Source organism: Theobroma umbraticum, unplaced genomic scaffold (genome assembly GCF_002168275.2).
Source record: "Theobroma umbraticum cultivar Fairchild unplaced genomic scaffold, ASM216827v3 scaffold_56.0, whole genome shotgun sequence".
Taxonomy (NCBI): Eukaryota; Viridiplantae; Streptophyta; class Magnoliopsida; order Malvales; family Malvaceae; genus Theobroma; species Theobroma umbraticum.
Genome location: NW_018397256.1, coordinates 9,740,655 through 9,761,921, shown reverse-complemented (window position 1 = coordinate 9,761,921; position 21,267 = coordinate 9,740,655). Strand labels below are relative to the sequence as shown.

General features: G+C 36.0%; 5 protein-coding genes across 5 annotated transcripts; 2 read left to right on the top strand and 3 right to left on the bottom strand.

Moving 5' to 3' along the window:
- Positions 1–214: 214 nt before the first annotated feature.
- Positions 215–4,620, bottom strand: LOC110410556 (protein NDL1-like). The gene is made up of 11 exons (XM_021420313.1): positions 4,289–4,620; positions 3,073–3,172; positions 2,685–2,782; positions 2,450–2,538; positions 2,136–2,196; positions 1,966–2,052; positions 1,804–1,881; positions 1,657–1,713; positions 1,436–1,491; positions 1,189–1,324; positions 215–761 (listed from the first exon to the last, which is right to left on the bottom strand). The coding sequence occupies exons 1-11, from the start codon at positions 4,346–4,348 to the stop codon at positions 540–542; spliced, it is 1,044 nt and encodes a 347-aa protein (XP_021275988.1). The 5' UTR covers positions 4,349–4,620; the 3' UTR covers positions 215–539.
- A 3,209-nt stretch (positions 4,621–7,829) lies between these two features.
- On the top strand, positions 7,830–9,760 carry LOC110411215 (pentatricopeptide repeat-containing protein At2g27610-like). Its single transcript, XM_089782650.1, has 2 exons — positions 7,830–8,719; positions 8,812–9,760. Exons 1-2 carry the CDS (start codon positions 7,830–7,832, stop codon positions 9,758–9,760), a joined length of 1,839 nt encoding a protein of 612 aa, XP_089638776.1.
- Positions 9,761–10,501: 741 nt separating this feature from the next.
- On the bottom strand, positions 10,502–13,789 carry LOC110411216 (uncharacterized). Its single transcript, XM_021421269.2, has 5 exons — positions 12,876–13,789; positions 12,269–12,321; positions 11,432–11,595; positions 11,202–11,353; positions 10,502–11,093 (listed from the first exon to the last, which is right to left on the bottom strand). The coding sequence occupies exons 1-5, from the start codon at positions 13,669–13,671 to the stop codon at positions 10,651–10,653; spliced, it is 1,608 nt and encodes a 535-aa protein (XP_021276944.1). The 5' UTR covers positions 13,672–13,789; the 3' UTR covers positions 10,502–10,650.
- Positions 13,790–14,050: 261 nt separating this feature from the next.
- Positions 14,051–16,714, top strand: LOC110411220 (nucleophosmin). Its single transcript, XM_021421273.2, has 7 exons — positions 14,051–14,379; positions 14,498–14,608; positions 14,795–14,863; positions 15,081–15,212; positions 15,894–15,971; positions 16,064–16,192; positions 16,269–16,714. Exons 1-7 carry the CDS (start codon positions 14,173–14,175, stop codon positions 16,446–16,448), a joined length of 906 nt encoding a protein of 301 aa, XP_021276948.1. The 5' UTR covers positions 14,051–14,172; the 3' UTR covers positions 16,449–16,714.
- Positions 16,715–17,182: 468 nt separating this feature from the next.
- PRMT11 (arginine methyltransferase 11) lies at positions 17,183–21,101 on the bottom strand. Its single transcript, XM_021421272.2, has 9 exons — positions 20,675–21,101; positions 20,257–20,267; positions 19,722–19,877; positions 19,531–19,594; positions 19,300–19,442; positions 18,438–18,525; positions 18,166–18,281; positions 17,893–18,043; positions 17,183–17,672 (listed from the first exon to the last, which is right to left on the bottom strand). The coding sequence occupies exons 1-9, from the start codon at positions 20,934–20,936 to the stop codon at positions 17,467–17,469; spliced, it is 1,197 nt and encodes a 398-aa protein (XP_021276947.1). The 5' UTR covers positions 20,937–21,101; the 3' UTR covers positions 17,183–17,466.
- Positions 21,102–21,267: the final 166 nt, after the last annotated feature.

Genomic DNA, 21,267 nt, shown 5'->3' with positions numbered 1-21,267 from the left:
AGTCAAAACTCCACCTCAAAAACACCACATCTTCCATAACAAGGTATTTAATTAAGCATGTTCCTCTGCCATGGAATGGGTTCATCCCATCCCCATGTGCTACCAAATCCTCCAAATGTATAGCATTATTAACATGGAAATTGACAATTCAGCCACGGGGGTGGAGGGAGAGAGAGAGAGGAGAGAGAGAGAGAGAGAGAGAGAGACCCTGAAATATGGGAAAATAATCACAATAATCAGAGAGTTCATCTCCATTATTGGTTGCCTGTCATCATCATAAATAAATTCAGAGTCCTCTTTGGAATTTACATAAACACAGCTCAATGACTCCTTTATGACTGACTACAAAAGAATCAATGCAGGCTACGGTTACCGCTCCCTATATTCCTTCAGATTCTTCCTGTATCTACAGCCCCATCCCAACTGCTTCTACCCTTCTGATACTTGCTTTTTTTTTTTTCCAAAACAAAAAAGAAACCAAAAATTTTTTATAAAAAATGAACAAAATAAATCCAATCTTTCTAACCCCTGGCCCCCTATCAAACTTCAAGGGAAACACGGGTTTTTATAGGCTTTAACTTCAAACCCATGCTTTCTGGAGATAGAAGCTCCGGTGAGATACAAGATGGACTTAAAGGGCTCCTCGGGCTGTCACTCAACTGGCAAGGCCTATACAACCCATACCCCATGAAGAAGTATTCCATAGGTATCAACATTGCATGTGGCTGTTCTTCTGTCACCATTGATCCACAAGCCTGGACCTGCATAGGCAATCCATCCTCCCCCATTATGCATAAGATTTGGCACTTTCATTTAGGTACACAAAGCATTAGTCATCAAAAACAAGACTCAGGAATTAATTGAAAACATCAATAAAAATGGGAATTTACCAATGTTATAGGAATGTTATTAATAAATTAAACCTCACAGCCCCTAATGCATATGGGAATCCTTACTATCATCCAAGAGGCTGGTTGGCCTACCCATAATGGTATATTTGGAGTATGTGAGCGACTACTAAATGCCCCTACTGATTTGCAAATCATGTGTAACATTGACCAGATCAAATAAGTGTAACTAAGAATGTACATGACACTGACTTTGCAGAATATCCAAGTATCATTCAACATCATTTTAGCAAAGCAATCCCTGGTACATAGGTAATCCCAAAAACCAAGAACTACTTACCTCAACTAAGGCACTAAATCTTCTATCCAACTTGGATGTCATGTAGAGGGCCTCAGAATGAAATGGTGAGTTATCCCCAACAAATATTAGGGTACGACATCTGAGTCTCTTCAGCCCACTGCTAAGGTCAGGTCTCCTGCAGGTTGGCAAAACAAAGTTTTGAGCACTTGAAAATTCAACGTAATAAAGACTAGTAATATGCAAACAAAAGAAGTGACAATAAAATTGTAGTCATATTATTTTATACCTATTAATTGCTTGAAGAAATCGCATCACATTTGAGCCATGCCTCTCATCCAGCAACTAAGAAAACAAACATGCCATAGGAATAAGTATGCCAACTTTCAAATTCACCATTTAAAAGAGGGTGAAAAAGAAACAGAAAGAGAAATCGAAATCCAGCATACATGCTATCCAGGAAAGAAGAGAAAACCAAAATAAAAGAAAAAGAAATGCTTAAGCACTAACTCTTCTGCATGCTTGAACTATATCCGACTCAGGAACTTCTGCATTACCACGAACTTCCTGTTACAATTTATATAAATCTCATCACTCAACCTACTCAATAAGTGAGGATATACAAAAAGAAACTTACAAGATAGACTGCTAGGATACCTTGCTGAAGTAACGTTGAAGCAAAAACTCTTTAAGCAGTCCACACATTCCATAAAAATATAACAAATTTGACATCACCTACAGAGTATAAGTCATTTTAGTTATACTATAGAAATTTAATACAAAGGATGTTAGATATAACCAACAATCTAAGGAAGGAACCTTGTTATAAAACCATTCCGTCCAAGAGGGTGCTCTGCAAAGAGGGGATATAAGTATCAAACCAAGAACACGTTCTCTGTATTTCATCTGCAATGCAAAGCTTTGTCAATGAACCTGTACATCAAAAACATTTAAACAATACTACTCAAAGGATTCATAAAGAAACCTACAGCAAACAGAGTAAGGATGTAAGCACCCGCTGTTACTCCCATGCACATCACTGCACCGAGCCTGATGCCATCAATAAAAAAAGTTAACACATAATCTCAACCATGAATTTGTTAACAAAGACGTCCACTGCTCCTAATGGGAAAAGAAACCCCCTTTCAATCAAAACATAAACACCGGAAAAACCAGATAACTCTCTAGTAAGATGCTATGCAACTTTATCATAAGTCAGTTGGCAGCCTCAACTATAAAAAAAAAGTCTTGTACATAAAATTCAGAATGAAACAATGCAAAAAGGTATTAGCAATCTGATTACCCAAAAAAGTTAAGGACCTCAAGGATCTGATCAGCTAAGTCGTCAACACAATGTGCAGAAGCACTTGGACAAATTGGAGCAGCTCCCAACTGCAAGAACTCTTGTGAAAGTGCCAGAAAAGAAACTATGTAAGTAATAGAATCCAACAATTGATATAGTGTGTTATCAAGAGATAAAAAAGTCCATATATGACAGAAATAAGATCTTACAGGCATATGCCAACTAATTTACAGACCTCATGCCCAGGAGGACTAATATGGTAAATGCAGAAATTATGGAGCAGCAAGGAGGCCGCTTCTGGACAAAAGAACAATCCTTGGAAACAAGACATATCTGAAGAAAATTACCAAAATAAGGAACAAAAGAGTTGTAAGAAAGCAGACTTGGAGATAAACACAAACTAAGAGAAGCAATGCTTCCTAACGAACTTCTCTAACATGTAAATGTGCATACATAGATGCATTGATCCAGCTAACAACAAAAATTATGAATGAAAAAGAGTATATTGAAGAAACCGCAAAAGACTACTCCTGAATTGGGTATATATTACAAATTCATATAACCGGGGAAGATAAGAAACAAAGGGAAGAAGACGCTCTGGTATCCAACACCATAATACTTACGATTCAAAGCCAAATCAGGATATGTAATTAGGGCTGGCTTGTCTTGGTCCCCATATACTATAACAGACACAGAACCACAGCGCGTTCGTACATGATGTTCCTGAAAGATGTTTTGGCAAGCACATTATAAACACATAAAAGATGCATACTAATCAACGCATATGGTTAAGCATTCCAAACAATCATAGATGAGATGCATTGAAACTTTGAGTACCGTAATATTTTCTAACTACCTAAGTAGTTGTTCAAAAAGAAGAACTATTAGTTATGTAAGACAAATCATTTGTTTCATGTGACCCTTTACAAAAAAGGAAGAAAAGAAAAGAAACACTCTAAATTATCTAAATAAATTTATTCATCAAGAAGCACTTCCCATGTGCACTCACCTCTTTTAGGGAAATCCAACTTAACATTACTTTGCAAAAGAAAAGCAAAATCAAATGAGTGGTTCCTGATATCAATCATTGCATTCTTCAAAAGACATGACAGTCTAAAAAGAGAGCACGGAATCTCTCATATTAAAAGCAGACATTGACAATGGGTTGATGTAAACAAAAATTGTAAATTTACAGCTAGACAATATTAATATAATAAAATAAAAGTGAAACAAGGAAAAAGGTACAGCCAAGGTTTTTTCAATTAACTGCAAACACACGTTGCATAATCCCGAAGAATGAATAGTTGGAAGAATCCATTATCCAACTTCTTTTGCCATTAGAAGCAACAAACAAAGAAGGAAAGAATCTCCAAACAATCAAAAAAGAACACTAAAAGCAGATAAATCCAAAGGCAATTGCAACAACAAGTAACATTGGAGAATTACACAAGATCAGAAAAAAAAGACAAAAAATGTTGAGAAAAAACCAAAAAAAGATTGCTTTATAAATAAATAAAAAAAACGGAGGACAGTTGAAACTACTAATGGAAACTAACCGAGCTTACTAAATATGTAAAAGAAAAGAAAAAATATATAATAAATTTGACCAAATAAAGAATGCATAGATCTGATGATACCCATTTCGTTAAATTCTAAATATTGCAGAATTAAATTCAATGAATTTCGAATCAACCCAATATTCCCCCATTTTCAAAAGAACAGAAAAAATGGGTTCTTCTCCCCATAAAACTAACCCCAATTCAGAAATCAAAATGCAGAATATAAAATGAAAACAAAAAAAAATAGTGAAAAATAAAGAAAAATGGAGCGGGAACGAACCTTCCCACCCATATAGATCTTTTCTGTATCAAGAGGAATGGAATCGTTTGACTCAGCCATGGCCGTGGCTCTTTCTCTGTTAACTTCAAACAAAGAAAGAAAAGCTTTCTTTAAAAAACAATAAAAGCTTTTCTCTCTCTTGCTTCTTTCTTCTTCTTCTTCTTCTTCCTCGGGAAATATAAGCCTCTGGCTTTGATGGCTTATAAAGCAAGCGATTCTTTCTCTCTTCGAAAACTCTCGTTCTCTCTCTCTCGCTCGCTCGCTCGCTCTGTTTGTTTATTTCTTGTGTTTTTTCTTTTTTTTTTAATCAGAGGTGGAGCTCCACCGATGCATTTTAGGAAACAAATGGATTTACTTGTTTTAACCCCTGACTCTGGTCAAATCTTAACCCTCGGTCAAATCCTGTCAAAAACGCGGCACTATTTTAAAACATAAAATCTTTTAAACGACGCCGTTAAGAGCCGACGAAAGATGCGGATTTACCCAAATGGGCTCGGTTGTTGGTGAATATTTTTTCGCCTTTTTTTCTATTTCTCTTTCTTTTCTTTTAAATAATTAGGGAGCAGGGGGGTATTGTCATTTGGTTTGACTTAAAAAAGAATGATTGGCCCCGTAGTGATCTGTACGTCTGTCATTGGATGCCCTTTTTGTGGGTTCCACGTCTTTCCCATTTTACGAATTAAATTATCACTTTTTCATTTGGATATTTTTTTTTCTTTATTTATTTCTACATGGATATAATATGGCCTTTGAAGTTACAATTTGGTGTTTGCTTTGCCGTTCATCTGACTCAAATTGATTAATCATGCCATCTTTTTCCAATAATAATCATATTGTTATGTAAATATTTTTTTTTCATATCATTTTCCATGATAGTACCATTTCATTCTATCAAATTTTATTTAATTTCGTCTAAACATTAGAGCTCATTAATTATTGTCCATTCATAGCCTAAAAAAACAAAGACAAATGTCACCAACACATGACTTTTCCATTTCCATTACTTAAAATAAATCATCAAAGTAACATCAAAATTAAATCTATAAAGTCACCATGTTATGTTGATCATGATGCATGATAGACAACCCAATCCAATGGGTAGCAAATGTCCACACCGTATTTTGTTTAAAACTCTTTGTTGGTGAAGGTGGGGTCCACCACATATTGTCCTTTTAAAGTTGGGGTCCACACATCCATGTAGAAATTGATGCCAAACTATTTACTACATGCTTAACCTTTATCCCTTTTTTCTTTTTTTACTATCAAAAGAAAAAACATGTATGTTTTTTTCACCTTTTTTTAATTTATTTAAATTACAAGATATAGCTAACTCCTTTTTATCACTTGATCCTATCCTATACTATCCTATCACTTCAATGCATTATTATCCTCAAGAATTATGGAAAAAAAATTCTATCAATTAAGATATTATTTATAAAATAAATTTGTAATTAATGCATTGTGAGAATAGTGTGTCTTAGCATGTACTCAAAGATATGTAGGTCAAAATTTACCAGTTTGGCAAGTGACAAACGCCAACTGGAAGGATAAACCAGACGAGACGACCACTTTTTCACGTGGCTGGTTTTAATAAGGCAGAATTCCAGGTGAAATATTTGGCAGATCCAAGTGTGCATGAATTTATTTGGTGCACTTTGTTTGGTATTTGGATTGGGTAGAATTTATTTATGGTGTTCTACAATGCACACGTGACATGCTCCTTCCCTAATCTTTATTCAGAAATTAAAACCTGACACTGTATGATCAGACGTTACATGCAAAATGTTTATATTTTGTTGAGGAATCCAACCCATGGCATCGAAATACTTGTTTCCAAACTTCAAACCACTTGTTTATATTGTCTATCAGACACTATTTTTTTTAATTGAAAAAAGAGGATTGAAATCTTATTTTTTAAATAAAACATCATACATTAACCAATAAATAAAATATTTGAGTACTAATTAGATATAACATTTGTTTTGATTTGGTTACGAAATTTTTTTAATTTAAAAAACTATTATAAAAAATAATAACTATTATAATTAAGTTAAAACTATTTGATAAATTTACTTTTTTGATAAAATAACTTATATAAATTTTTATTTTGATTAAAATTATCATAAAAGGTATTTAATAAATAAAAAATATATAATATCTCCTATAATATTATGAATCATTGAAAGATACAAAAAGAATATAAAAAATTATTTATTGTTGTTTTTCAAAATTAACTTTTGAAATTTATAAATTAACTTAATATTATGAATCATTGAAAGAATTTTGCAATTCTTGTTGTCAACAAAATTAAAATTTATTTTAATTCTCTTATAGTACAACATATTGTTATATTTAAAAAAATTATTTAAAACCGAGTTACCACAAATGAATATAAATATTAACTTTTAAAATTTTATTTAATTTATCTCAATAATTATTGACTTATTTGATTAATTATTTCAATCATAATAAATAAATATTATATACATAAAAAAATTTAAAAATAAATAAACATCACAAAATTATTATATCAAACAATAACTGATAAATATCAAATACTAAAAAGAGTTTTCAAAACTAAAAAAATGATAAAAAAAAAAAAATCTGAATGTAATTTAAAATTTTGATTTTTTTTCTTTAATTTTTGTGGATGATTCGCAGAAAGGGAGAAAGAAAAGAGAGATCGATAAGGAGAAAGAGGGAGAGAGAGGAAGGAAGCAGTTTTTTTCTATCTTAAAAAAAAATTACTATCTTAAAAAGCTAATGTTGAAGATCGGCCGATGGACGTTTGATCGGGCTAGAAAACAGAACTACAATTCATGTTGAAGATGTTTAGACCGGAAAGGCAAAGTCTCGTATACACCAGAGCTGCTGGCTCAGACTCAGTCGGAGGTAGAGACAATTCTCTCTCTAATGTGCCCCCGAGACGCGCATGACTCCATTTTTTGTTGAAGAAATGTAAAAGGTTGAAGAATGAACCTTTGGTTTAAATACAATGCAACTCAATGCTTAGTGTGTTTTCAATTCATTGTAGCAGTGAATCTTTGCTGATTAAAACCTTCCCAACGAAGTGCCATTTCATAGCAAGAAACTTTACTTCATCCCAATACTCTAGGCTGCTACGAGACTCTGCTTCAAATGGATCTCTAAATTTTGGGAAGGCAATTCACGGGCAGCTGATAAAAATTGGTTTGACCTCGTGGACTTCGTTGCTGCATTTTTACACAAAATGCGGGAGCTTTGGCTGCGCTTGTCAGGTTCTTGATGAAATGCCAAATAGAAACGTTATGTCTTGGACTGTACTCATTTCACGGTTAGTATCCGAGGGACATACCTATCGTGCTGTGAATTTGTATTGTAATATGAAAAAAGATGGTGCCAGGCCAAATGGGTTCACTTTAGTGACAGCCTTGAAAGCTTGTTCTACGGGATTTGAGTTAGATTTTGGAACAAGTTGCATGCAGAAGTGATTAATATTGGGGTTTTATTAGATACATTTGTTGCTTCTGCTGTTGTTGACCTCTATGCGAGATGTGGTGAGATGGAACATGCAGAAAGAGCATTCTTTTGCATGCCAGAGAAGAATGTTGTGTCATGGAGTGCTTTTCTCAATGGTTATGCAAAGATGGGTGATAGCCAAGAGGTTTTGAAGTGGTTTTGTGGGATGAAAGGAACAGAAACGAAGTTTAGTAAGTTCATTTTATCGACTGTGTTTAAGAGTTGTGCGCGTTTGGGAAATTTGCAAGGGGATAGGGTTGTACATTGTCTGGCAGTTAAGATTGGCTCTGATATTGATGAATATCTTGGTTGCTGCATTATTGATATGTATTCCATGTGTGGGGTTGGCGAGGATGCACAAAGGGTCTTTGAGGCCATCAAGGTTCCCAACGTGGTTGCTTGGACTTCAATGATCAACTGCCTCGATGGGCAAGGCAAGAGTCAAGAAGCAGCAGAGATGTTCTGCTTAATGAGACAAAAAGAGGTGAGACCAAATCAACTTACCTTTGCTAGTATTGTTCGTACTGCATCCAATTTCAGTGATTTGCACTTCTGTCAAAGCATTCATGCTTGTATACTTAAATTTGGCTTTGAATCTGACAAGTTTCTAAGCAATGCGCTTATCACCATGTATATGCAAATGAAATCTGTTCAAAATGGTTGGGAAGTGTTTAATGCAATGAGTTCTTGGGATTCAACTTCATGGAATTCGCTTTTGTCTGGTCCTCGTGACTGTGAAACCTATCATCAGGGACCAAGAATCTTCTACATGATGCTTGCAGAAGGTTTTAGGCCCGACGTTTACACTTTTGCTAGCATTCTAAGATCCAATGGCACCCTGGAAAATTTTGATTTTGGAAAGCAAGTACATGAGCATATAATGAAGAATGGGCTTGATTGTAATAACTTTGTCGGAACAACCCTTATTGACATGTATGCCAAAAACAGATGCTTGGATGAGACTGAGTTACTTTTTAATGAATTGAATGAAAGAGTTCATTGGATGAGACTGTCATCATTGCCAGTTATGCTCAAGCTGATCAGGGAGAGAAAGCTGTCAAATGGTTCAATAGGATGCAACAGGAAGGATTTAAGCCCAATGAATTCACTCTCTCATACTGTTTTAGTGGTTGCCACAACTTAAGAATGCTGGAAAGTGGGCTGCAACTTCATTCCATGTCAATAAAGTCTGGACTTCTAAATGATACCTATGTTGCAAGTGCACTTATTGATATGTATGGAAAAAGCAGGTGCATAGAAGATGCTGAGGCTATTTTTAAGGAAATGGATTTCCGGAATACGGTCTCATGGAGCACAATTATATGTGCATACACTCAGCATGGGCAAGGAAAGATGGCCATTGAAGCCTTCAAAGTTATGTTAGATGAAGGTTTCCTTCCTGATGAGGTTACATTTATAGGTGTTCTTTCTGCATGCAGTCAATTGGGTTTAATCGAAGAAGCAAAAATGTATTTTGACTCAATTAGCAAGGTCTACATGATTACTCCTACGATTGAACATTGTGCTTGTATGGTCAATGTATTTTGTCAAGCAGGTAAATTTGAAGAAGTTGAAAGGTTTATGAAGGAGATGAATCTAACCGAAAATGCCATGATATGGGATACTGTTCTTTGGGGTTGTAAACTGCATAGTAATGTGGAATTTGGTGAAAGAGCTGCCAGAAAGCTCTTTGAGCTTGAACCTGAACTAGAGTATAATTATGTGACGTTATCCAACATGTTTGCAGCTAGAGGAAAGTGGGATGAAGTTGAGAAAATTAGGGCGTTAATGTGCAAGCAAGGAATTAAAAAGCAGCCAGGGGGCAGTTGGCTTGAGATCCATGGTGAAACCTACATGTTTTATGCACAGGATACTTCTTATGCAAATATCAAGGAGATTAATATGCAGATGGAGAAGCTGATAAAATGTAGAACGAATGAACACAAAATTATTTCAAATTTCAATCAAGATTAAAGGCTGTGAATTCAGAGGCACCACCATTTGTGCAAACTCAATAGATGTATGGCCATGGGGAATCAGTCTCAAGGCCAATGTCAGTCAGTTGGAAACCACCTCGTAAAGCCCACAACTTAGCAGCAACACTTACAGTTACTAGCAACTTACTTGAAATCCCAGCTATAAATTTACCTTGCATTAAGTTTGGCAAAGAAAAAGGGAAAGAAAGGAAAGTTTGAATAAAGTTGCAAATAAAATGATCAATTTAAGTTGAGTGAGTGTATTTCTCTCACTTTTGAAAGGGTTGGATTTTGAGAGAAAGGAAAGGAGCAAATCCACTCACTTTCCTCCCCTCTTAATTTTCCTTCTTAGAGAGAAGGAAATGACCCTTTTCCTTCATCTTTTGGTCTTTCCGTCCAACCAAATACAGTGTTTATGATCACAAGTAACTCCTCCAAACCAAATACAGTGTTTATGATCACAAGTCACTCCTGTCCTAACCTTTCCCGGATTGCCCAAAACTGATCCATCCGCCTTAATTTTGGAACATCCCAAATTTGGTGGGTTTTCCAAGCATTGATGATGGTAGTCTTCATTGTCTGTTTAACTCTTTGTTATGTTCTTCCATGCTGGATGGCTTTTTCTTTGATGTTGTGAAATAGTTGAGAAGCCCCTTTTGCCATGTCAAACACTTTGTTGTTATGTTGAAGCCACATGGTCCATATTGTCATGGAAAAGAAAATGCTATTCCAGGGGATATTATGATGAATAAAGGGAGTATATTCTACCTGCAATTCTTTTTCAAGCCAATCAAAAACATTGATGTTAAACAAAATCCTAAGTTTTTTCTTTTCTGGGAGTTGGTATAGTTAATAAGGAAATGAAATTGACAACAAATCATCAAAAGTTTATGCCTCTTCATCAGAGAGTGGGTTCTCAACTTCACTCTCACTACTCAAATCATCATTAGTAACAGCTGAGACCTTGTCTTTAGCTGATTCAGAATTGCTGCAAAGATCATACTTAAAATACTTGATCTTCTCCCTGTCTGCACTTCCATTTCCTTTCCTTTTTGTCCTGGAGCTATCTATCAGCCTCATTGAATGAGCAGCAGTCATAAATGCAGCTGTCAAAGATTCATTTTTCATATTATTCTCTTCATCTTTATTTTCCTCTTTCCCTTGGTTATCCATGTAAAAGAGAGGATCATCCTCGAGTTTCTTCCCATCTAACTTTGATCCTGATCGCTCATAGTCTGCCTTGGAATCATCAACAAGTAATTTGGCACGGCATTTCCAGATGCTATCATCAAATGACTTTATCCCTTGTTTCTCCAGGTTCAGTAGCCACTCTGGACAATTGGATTAATTGCAGTGAAAAAACAAAGAAAACAGTTAGTAATGTATCTTAGAAGCTACAGTAATTGCAGACACTAGAAATGACTAGTGGAGGTACTCACTAATAAGAGCTTTAGGTGAGGATCCACTTGTTTTTCCTGCTTTCTCATCCATGCCAATCTGCCTCATGATGCATTGGATTATTTGAGAGGGTAAATGAGAATTGGCAAAGGCACTTGTATAACGAGTAGCTCTTTTTTGATCCCCATTTTTTCTACAGCAAACCAAATGAGGAGGTAAATACCATGCAGGCTTCATTAATTATAATTTGAGCCATAACATTTATCTATACCTGGAAAACTCAATGCCTTCAAGTGTGACAATCAGTCTTGTCATGGCAATACTTTTTATGTGCTCGGCTGGTAGGTGAACTGTCTCTGACTTGAGGAAAGAATACTCCACCAAGATAACAGCATCATACAAAATATTTCTCAGCAGAACTCCATCTTCAAGTCCCTGCATGGAGTGTCCCTTAAATTTTGACTAACAAACAAAATCTATCAACAAGCTTAATTCTCTAAGCATGACGTAGTACATATGATTGATGGGATCAACTGAGCTCAACGTATATCAAAATGGAAGCCCAGATCCAAGTTCAAGCACATGTTGCACCAGACCTATGGATAGTAGAAAGAACATGAAGATATGGACACACTTCCATTCTCAAGCCACTGATACTTCATTCTCCCTGCCCACACTTAATGCCTATAATCCATTATTTTTCCCAGGAAAAGGATATAACTATCACCTTGCAGCATGGAATCACTCAATGCTTAAAATAGACAGCTAAATCCTAAAAATAAATTGGTCTGTAAGCAATCATTGTTCCTATGGGGAATCAGTTAAGGTGCTGGGACAAAGAGGGAAGAGAGTAAAGGATAAGAGAGGCAGCTAGAGGCCATGATCCACTGATGCAGAACCATTAATGCAGCATATGCATTTGGATGATTTAAGCATTTGCATAGGCAGACAAACACAATTTTCAAATGTAGAACCACAGCTTACAACTCATACAAATTTAACACGTGTGAGCATTGGCAGACAAGTTGATACAAAGCACAAAAACATACTACTAAAAAGAGGAGGAAGAGATATTAAAAAATTAAATATCCAAGCACAGCAAACTAACCAGAAAGGAAGTCACTGGCAATGCCAGCTGCAGCAGCACCCTCAAAAGTATCTCTGGTCAGCACAAAGTGACGATCAGATTGTAAGTATTGCAAATATGAATTAAGGGAAAATGAGTGCAATCATGGGGAAAAAGGTAATAATAAAATCAGTACATCTTTTTAAGGAAACAATATAGAGACTATTTGAGACAGGCAAAGTTAACAAATTAAGCTAAACCAAAGGGGAACTGCTCAACAGTGCACAATATGTAATGTCTCACATTGTTTCACATGATTTGAAATTTGTCCAAGGCAAAAGGCATCCAAATATACCCAAGTAAGAACTGAACAACATTACTATCAGTCAAGAGAAACGAATGCATTTTGCTAAAAATGAAAAAAAAAAAAAAAGACAGAATCTAAAACACACATATAAGCTTAAGATTTAGACAATGTTGAAAATATTTGGCAGATAAATGCTCTTCAGACATCTAAGTAGAAGTACACACTTAACTGAGAATAATGTAATGCAAAATACTTACAGAAAATCAAGCCAAACAATTACCTCAGGCATTACCAAACAAATAATAACAATTAAAATTCAGACAAAAAGTACAGAGCACTAACCAAAGAAATAAAAGTTGTGAAAGCTGGAGATTAAAGCAACAGCCCAACTTCTCAACTCTTTCTCCAACACCATCCCTTCAGTCCCAAGCCTTAAATCCAAGCAAAGTTTCAACAAAAATGCCTCCACCATAACTACACCAGCCAAGTAATTCACATCAAACCCTCTTTCCCTAATCACTCTACAAATCTCATCACTCAAAAACGGCAAAAAAGATTGTAAATTTGCATTTCTATCCATCCAAATAGAAACCAAATCCTCAAACGGAATTACCAAATTCACATCAACACCTTCACTCTCCTCACTCAATTCCTTACAACAGCACATGCTAATGTAGCCAATAATCACTTCAACCATAGACTTTACCCTTTTAATCACTTTCTTCTCCCTCTTTGAACCCAACTCTTTTCCTAGTACTTCCACAACTAACTTATAAACCTCTAAAACAATTGGCGCAAGCAATGCTATGCTTTTAGAAGAACTACAGGGACTTGAACATGAAGAAACTAACTGAAAGAGATCCTTTATGATTGATAATTGATTCAACGGATCTTCATTTGCAAAATCATGGCTTCGAAACGACAAAGCAGAGTATACCCAGATGGATTCCAGAGGTGGGTCAATCTTTGCTTGCATTAAATCATAGAATTTATCAATGAAAACAGAGAAATTTGGGGTTTCTTTGTGGGTTTCAGCTAGGACAGCTTCCAGGGATTCTTTTAGAGAAAGTTGGTAGTTTTCACCTATCAGAAAATTGGGTTTTGGGGAATTTGCAGAATCTTTCAGAGATAAAGCCATGGCGTCAGTTAGAAGCTTAAAATTTGTGAACTGTAAGTGTCAGAATAAGGGAAGGTTTCAAGAGCTAAGCTTTGATTTCCTAAAGAGCTCAGCTTAGGAGGCTCTCAATGTGGGGTTTTAGGTGGGTTTCAGATATCCTTCAGTATGGTTCTCTCCAGTTCATACTGTTCTTGCATGATTCTTCCACGTAAGCATAAATGAGTGTGTCCCACTATGAAGTTTGGACGGCTCTGATCAGAAAGAGAACTCAAGTCAGCGAAGTCTTCCCTGGGGTCACCAAAAACCAGAACAGCGTGTATTCTCGAATCCTATTGGTTGATAAAATTGGACCCCATGTTTTAAAAGCCCAAAGCAACCAATCAGATGCAGCGAAACACGTATCAGTTATTTTCTTTCTTAAAACAATAAACTTCAAGTCCACTTCGATCAGTTCGTTAAAAAGGATCTTTTCTAACAACTCTTTGAGTTCAGCTAAGCGTTTGTTACAATCAAGAGCGTGTTATGGGAAAGATGAAGCAAATTTTAGTTCTTCTTGTATCAGTTTTGTTATTTTCAACGTGGGTGCCTGTCTCTCTATGTGCGAAGAAGCCAGTGGCAGTTGCGAGAAAAGAAGATATTCCTTACATCAAATGTCAAGTTTGTGAGAAGCTGGCATCACAGTTGTACCAACAAGTACAAACAAAACAAGCCCAGATCTCTCCCAAGAAGGTCTTTTTATCATCTGGGTTTGCTTTTTATTGTCTAAATTTTCTATCTTTGAATTCTGTTTTTGGTTTTTTTTTTTGTTTTAATTATAAATTTTCTATTTGGTTTGGTGGGTTGTTAGATCTCAGAGTATCAAATCATTGAGATCGCGGAGAACGTTTGTAATTTGAAGAAGGAGGAAGCTGATTGGATTTTGAAGATTGATATAGTAGAGCAAGGAAATAAGTTGGAGGTAAGATAAATTAATCCTCAGTGTTGTGGCATTTTAAGGTTTTTCTGCTTTCTTGGATTTTCTTTGTTGTTCTTGTTGATGTTTCGATTCTGAGTAATGATGAAGAGAATAAAGAGTGGAGAAAAATAGGTGTATCAATTCAATTAATTTACTACGCTGACTCAGGAAAGTTTCATCTATTTGCAGCTAATCGAACAGGATGCCGAAGGGATTTGCAATTCAGAGTGTAAGACAATTGAGCAAGCTTGTCAGGAGGTTAGAATTTTGATAACATAAACAAGATGTTCTTATGATAGATCAATGCAGTCTAGCCTCTCTGTGAGCATATCAAATTTTTGTGCGTTGTTGTTATCTAGAACTGGATTGATACATCATTGTATTAACTAAAATATCAGCCCATCAAACTTGGTCTTTGGTTCTAGCAGAAGTGATCTTAAGACTGTTAAGCCTGGCTGCTTATGTTTTTTTCCAGGTTATGGGGTATTCTGATACTGATGTTGCTGAATATATATACACGTCCAAGCCTGATATTGAGTCGCTGGCCAATTATCTGTGTAATGACCTGGCTAAGGCATGCAAAAGCAAGCCTCTCCCACTACCAAAGGTAATCAGATTCGCTATTCTGAACTCCTCTCTTGTCATTATGTGTAGTTTTCTGGCTAATATTAAGAAAGAACTAATCCTCTATGAGGTAGACACTTTTTATTCTGTGGGAATAGCTGAATAGCTGAACTTTGGTTCAAATGTGGCTGAGTCACCCAATCCTTCTTGCTGTTTTCAGTAGGCTATTAATTGCAAGCGCATCATGATTCCACATCTGTAATAAAATGCTTCATCTCTAAGAACCTTTAGAAGCATTACTTCTGTAGCATCATTTATATTTGATAGATTTCATTTTCTGTCTGTTATGTTATTTTGTTGAAGTACTACTTTCTGTTTTTGTGGTGAATTGCTGTGAGGCAAAGAATGGGATTGTTACTTCAGTACTTTTTGAACTGTATCTGCATAATTTGGATTATATGAATCTAATTTCACTTTCCCCATAAAATGCTTAGAATACAGTAGCCTGACTTCTCATATATTATTTTACTTGGGTACAACAGTGTCTTTATAGCTCTAAAACCCTCTTCTTTGTAAACTGTGTTTTTTTTACAAGGAGTTTGTTGTATATTATGTTGTATGACAATCTCCATTGATGATGTTTTCTTTTACATCCGGTGTGAGGAAAAGATGAGTCAACTTTATTAACTCAATCAAACTGATTTGTTCTTATGGATGCGCACAGGATAGGACTCCGGGAGAACCTTTTGTACCCAAACCCACTAAAGAGGCTGAAATGGAAAAGATGTTACGGTCAATGGAGGTGATCAAAGCTTTGTTGCGAAACGTTATGCTCTCCATTCCTGATGTTTATATCTGATCTCTGTTTAATTGTTTAATTTTATTGTGATTCAGGGTATGCCAGGGGCACCCAGCATGAAAATGTATTCAAGGGAGGAGCTGATGAACATGAAGAATTTGGGTGAAGATGCAGATGATGAAAATGACGATGACGACGACGACGAAGAGTTTCCATCTAATTTGGTACTTATCAAAACTCCACAGCACATAAAAGTTTTCATAAGGTTCTTGTTTTGATTATGATTTTTTCTTTTCTCAGGGAAAACTTTTGAGAGACCAAGAAAGTGGAAAAGGCGATTGGAAGCAGAGGATCAGCAAAGGCGTCAAAAAAGCAAGCGAATCATTGAAGAAACATGCAAACAAGGTCTCCAACCGGGTACAAAGGTGGTGGAGAGGAATTAGTGCTGCCCGTTCCAAGGCCAGCAAGGCAGAGCTTTAGGATACCTTGAATTCTACGTGTGAGGAATACCAATGGTTAGCACGTTTTCTTCCGCTGTGTTAATATGCTTTGTTACTTATTTACTCGGAAGAATTTGATTCAGTAGGAAATCAGAGGAATTAAATCCCCTTTTTCCCTAAACTTGTCTTTCCCCGCCCTTTGGGAAGTTTTGATGATTGTTTTCATCCATGGGGACTCTCTTAACAGTGTCATGAGTAGCAACTTCATCTTTTTGCTGATTTCAATACACAATATGTTGAAACGTCTCTCTTCCTATCTGCTCCTTTTGGTTTCTGGCGTATTGTCCATTGCTTACTTGCCTGGTAATTCCACAATAGATTGGCCTTGAAATGGATCTAAATTCTGAAATGAATATTTGGAAATGCAGCGGCCTACTGTTGAATTTACGGTAATTCCCAATGCTCTGCTCCGGCCGAACTGTCACTTCTCATGTCTGTCATTATAACCACGGTACTCCAGACTTATTAACAAACCCATATCAGAATGCATCCATTGATATAACATGAACTTAAGCTTATACAAAAGTGCTGCTCAAGTTCTCATCAATGAAAATGGATTTGGCATTCCGGACTTACATCAGAAGTTCATGGATAAACACCAGTAATGCCTCCGCTTCACCATAGCCACTATTTGCATCAGATCTTATTTCCTCATTCCTTCAATTGGAAGGGAGAAAACTTTTTAAGTCAAAAATAAAAAAAGCAAGTGCAAAGGGTGCAAGGATTACGTTAAATATCCAAAAAGATCTTGGCATTCCAAGTATCGAAAATCTATTTGTTTCTAATTTCTCATGCATTCATGGGAAAGAATTAAATAAAATTACAGGCAACTATCGTTACATTTTACATGAAAAAACCAATTTATGGGCATCTCATTCTTAGGCAATTAAGGAAAACTAGAATACAGACGCATTAAATAGGAGCAGTGCTTCATCCCTTTGCCAAATTCATAAATTTACTTGTGTTGCAGAAGCTAATAGTCATGAATACTGTGGCAATCAGCGCATCTTATAGAATTGAACTTTTGAAATCACACATCGTCGACCACTCAATGAATATTTGACCATTATATCGACATCTCGGGGATTCTTCTTGTTTGGTGCAACAGTCATGCTACCAACTATTGCCTCCCCTTCACAAATGGTTAGCACATCCTCTAGGTATAGGACTGTTTGCTTCCAATGTGTAGCTCGGGATCTTGGCCCTGCATTTTGTTTTGATTTGAAGAAGTCAGAAACATAGATTAATTGCACAAAACTTCAGGCTTGAGCAGATGCATTATTGTATTGCCAGGGCAAAAGTACTCCCAAGCTGCACTTGCTGCTTTGTATTTGTAGATAAGATCGAAAGGCCGAATGATAGAAAAGTTTGCAATCTACTGACTAGAACCAAAATGGATGTGGGGCAAGAATGAAGAGACAAACCTGTAGAGAAGCCCATTAATTTGTGGCACTTGGTAAATGATACATCAAAGTATGCAACAAAAGCATGGATGTAATCATCACGTTGTGCAACGAGCTTAAAAGCTGCAGTGAAAGAAGCATCCCCAGGAGCCATCTTGGAGATATCCATTGTCTGAATAAAGAAAAGCAAAATGAAAAATGCAATAAATTCCAAAAACATTATGTCAAAGTATTTCCCCCAAGCATGTATATATAGATACACAATAATATCCGTTTGTGCTGCGTATTTCACACCTTGAGAAGGTGGCAATTTGTCACAATTTGATTCTGGTCAACTGTGTCAACAAGAGGTTCCATCATAGCTTGCTTTTTGATGCAACTCATGTCAAAGCCGTAAACATTATTCCAAACTGTAGCAAGACGATGCCATGGAGAAAAGACGGGTATATATAAGAATACAGAAATCAAATTGCAATGAACCACAACAAGAAAACTGATTGAAAGGCCATAACCACATATGAATGAATACAAAAACTTATATCAATCTAGGAGTCTACTATGCTTACATTCAATCTTATCATCTTTGTACTCTGCATCCTCGATTGCTGTCAAGTAAAGAGAAGCTTTATCTGGTAGCACAATTCCATCATTGACCTGAAACAGGCAAAGGAATAAATTGAATAAAAGGAATTTAGCATATATGAAATGAACAAGATTTTGCTTTCAGGAGCAAAACAATAAAATTAAGTTCAAAATGCAACCTAGCCACACATAGCACAAGCAAAAAATGCTCTAGAGAAGTTGACACAAGGATGGAGTTAAAAGTCTTGATCAATTAAAAGTTATAGCCGGACGCAAAGCCTCCATTTTACAACTCACCTTGTACAAATCATAACATGGAATAGATGATTTAAGAAATCATGTTAAGGCATTTTAACCAACAGAGTGATAGCTGCAAGTTAACGTGCCTCCAACCCAGAAAAAGAGCTTAACATACTAGCAAGTGGAGATTAGGAAAGGACAAGACAGACAAGGATATAATGATAAGACCACGCAACATTGCTGTCGTTCTTTTAAAATTTGTAGATTGGTAGCACAACAGTACACTAGATACGATATCACAAGAAACAGCCCATAGAAGGCAACCTGCCTTGATGGCCATTCGACGACAACTAACTCCGAGCCATACGTAACACATACAACTCCATAAATGTGGCAAATCTAGCATATATTATGTTGAAATTCCAACCTGTATATGCATGCATGCACTCCAGGTTGAATATCAGTTTTACACAGCAAACACATAAATGAATCATCAAGGAACTTCCTATTACATAATAGAAGTACAAAAACATATTTCCAATATCAACAATCATGAAAATATCTCGCGTACAGATATTTATAGTATCCATAATAGCAGTGACTTACAAGCCATTTATCACGGGCATATAACACTGTATTCAACATATTCTCAAACAACAAAAAGTAACCCATCCACTCTGATATAATGATATCTACTTTCGCGACAGGAAGCTCAATTTCTTCAATCTTTCCTTTCAAAACTGTAACAACTGTAACAATCAAATAATTCTTGGGTAAACAGCAAGCTTAAATAGTGGAAGCAATACAGTAAAAGACAACAAATTTTAATAAACTCACCATCAGACACGCCATTTTTTTCAACAATTTGTTTAGCCATATCAGCCATATGAGAGCACTCGACCTAGGAAAGGAAAAATATTAACCAAATTAGGCAAACAAGGAAGGGACACCAGGAGTGTAAGAATTATGAGATTATTAACAACATGAAAAACAGAAATAAAAGGAAAAAGGAAATCTGAAACACATACTGCATAAACATGTGCTGCCCCTGCTTTTGCACAAAACAGAGACAAAATTCCAGTTCCAGCTCCCACATCGAGAACTACTTTATTCTGGAATAGAAACTTATTCTGATAAATAACATTTTGATATGTCTTAGTTCGCACCACATCCTTGAGCATTTCCTGAAATACAGGGACTGTCAGGTTATCATAGAGGAAAACCATTTTCCAAACAAAAAAGAAGTGAAAAACTTATCTGACCCTACCAAGTTCTTCCACTGTAATCAAGAATAATAATTGCAAATGTAATTTTTCATAAATTGCCTTAACGTACAAGGTCAGTACACAAACGACAAATGTTTTTGGATAGAAAGCACAGCAAATTAATTCATGGGTAAGCTTAAGTAAACAGAATAATTACAACCAAACGTTCATTCAGATATTCAGCACCCAACATATCATCAAGCAACAGTGACCAAAGCAAAAATACTCTATAAATAACTCAACAATAATCAAACAAGAAACTGCTCTCCGCTCAATAGTCCAAGTGCTGCACACTTACTTCATGAATACCTGCATACAAAAAAAAAAAATCAAAAAAATCAAAATAAGCTTTATAAGGAAGTGTTCGCTGAACATAAATAAAATTATGTAGTATAAAACTTCTAACATTAGTCAACTCAATGCACTGCCAAATATGGACATGCTAATCCATTAAACATATAACCATTTGACCAGGGACCACAAGAGTTTCATTAATTACTTAGATATAAACAAACTATTGAGCTGAACAAGCTCTGGTTTTCGAAAAGATCGAAACTTGTTCTCTCATTCCAAGCTTCCTCTAAGGCAAGGTCAAAAGCAATACTAAAAAATCCTCACTTTCCCATAGTTTTCTAATCAGCAAGACAATAACAGTCAAAAAGATGCAAACTTAAAAAATGAATCTCAAATAAAAGAAAAGGAAGAAGAAAATATACCGAAGTGAGAGTAAGAATCGAAGTAATAATCAGCACTGGTTTTATCATCATCGCCTTCGCAATCGACAAAGGAGACGTCGGGTTCTCCCATGGAGACGTCTTCAGTAGCTTTATCAATGGCGACGATTGATTCGTCGAGATTAGAGCTGTCTGTGGCGGCTTCCTCGTCGTCGGCGTCATGGAATCGAATCTTGGTTCCTTCGAATCTGTTCGAAGAGTTCGTCGCCGTTTGAGCTGCGTTGCTGTTTTTACGGCGACCCATTTTTTTAGAGAGGAAGCTTAGGGTTTCGTAAAGAGAAGCAGGGAGAGATTACTGATTAGGGCTTTTTGCTTGAGACAAGGTGAGCTCCAGTGTGGAGGCTACGCTTTTGCTTGTCTTTAAATATGGTTGTGTCTTCTCCTTGTGACCTTTTAGAGGGACGAAAACTTTTAAATTAAGAAACACAAATATCTACTTTCCAATATCGCAAGGTAATTAAACAAATAAAGGTGCAAGATCACCAATGACGTCGTTTCACTCGCAACTGTAGGAGTACATGGTCGAACTTCCTTCACTGAATCACCACCGTGCACTTTCTATTTGCTTCACCGAT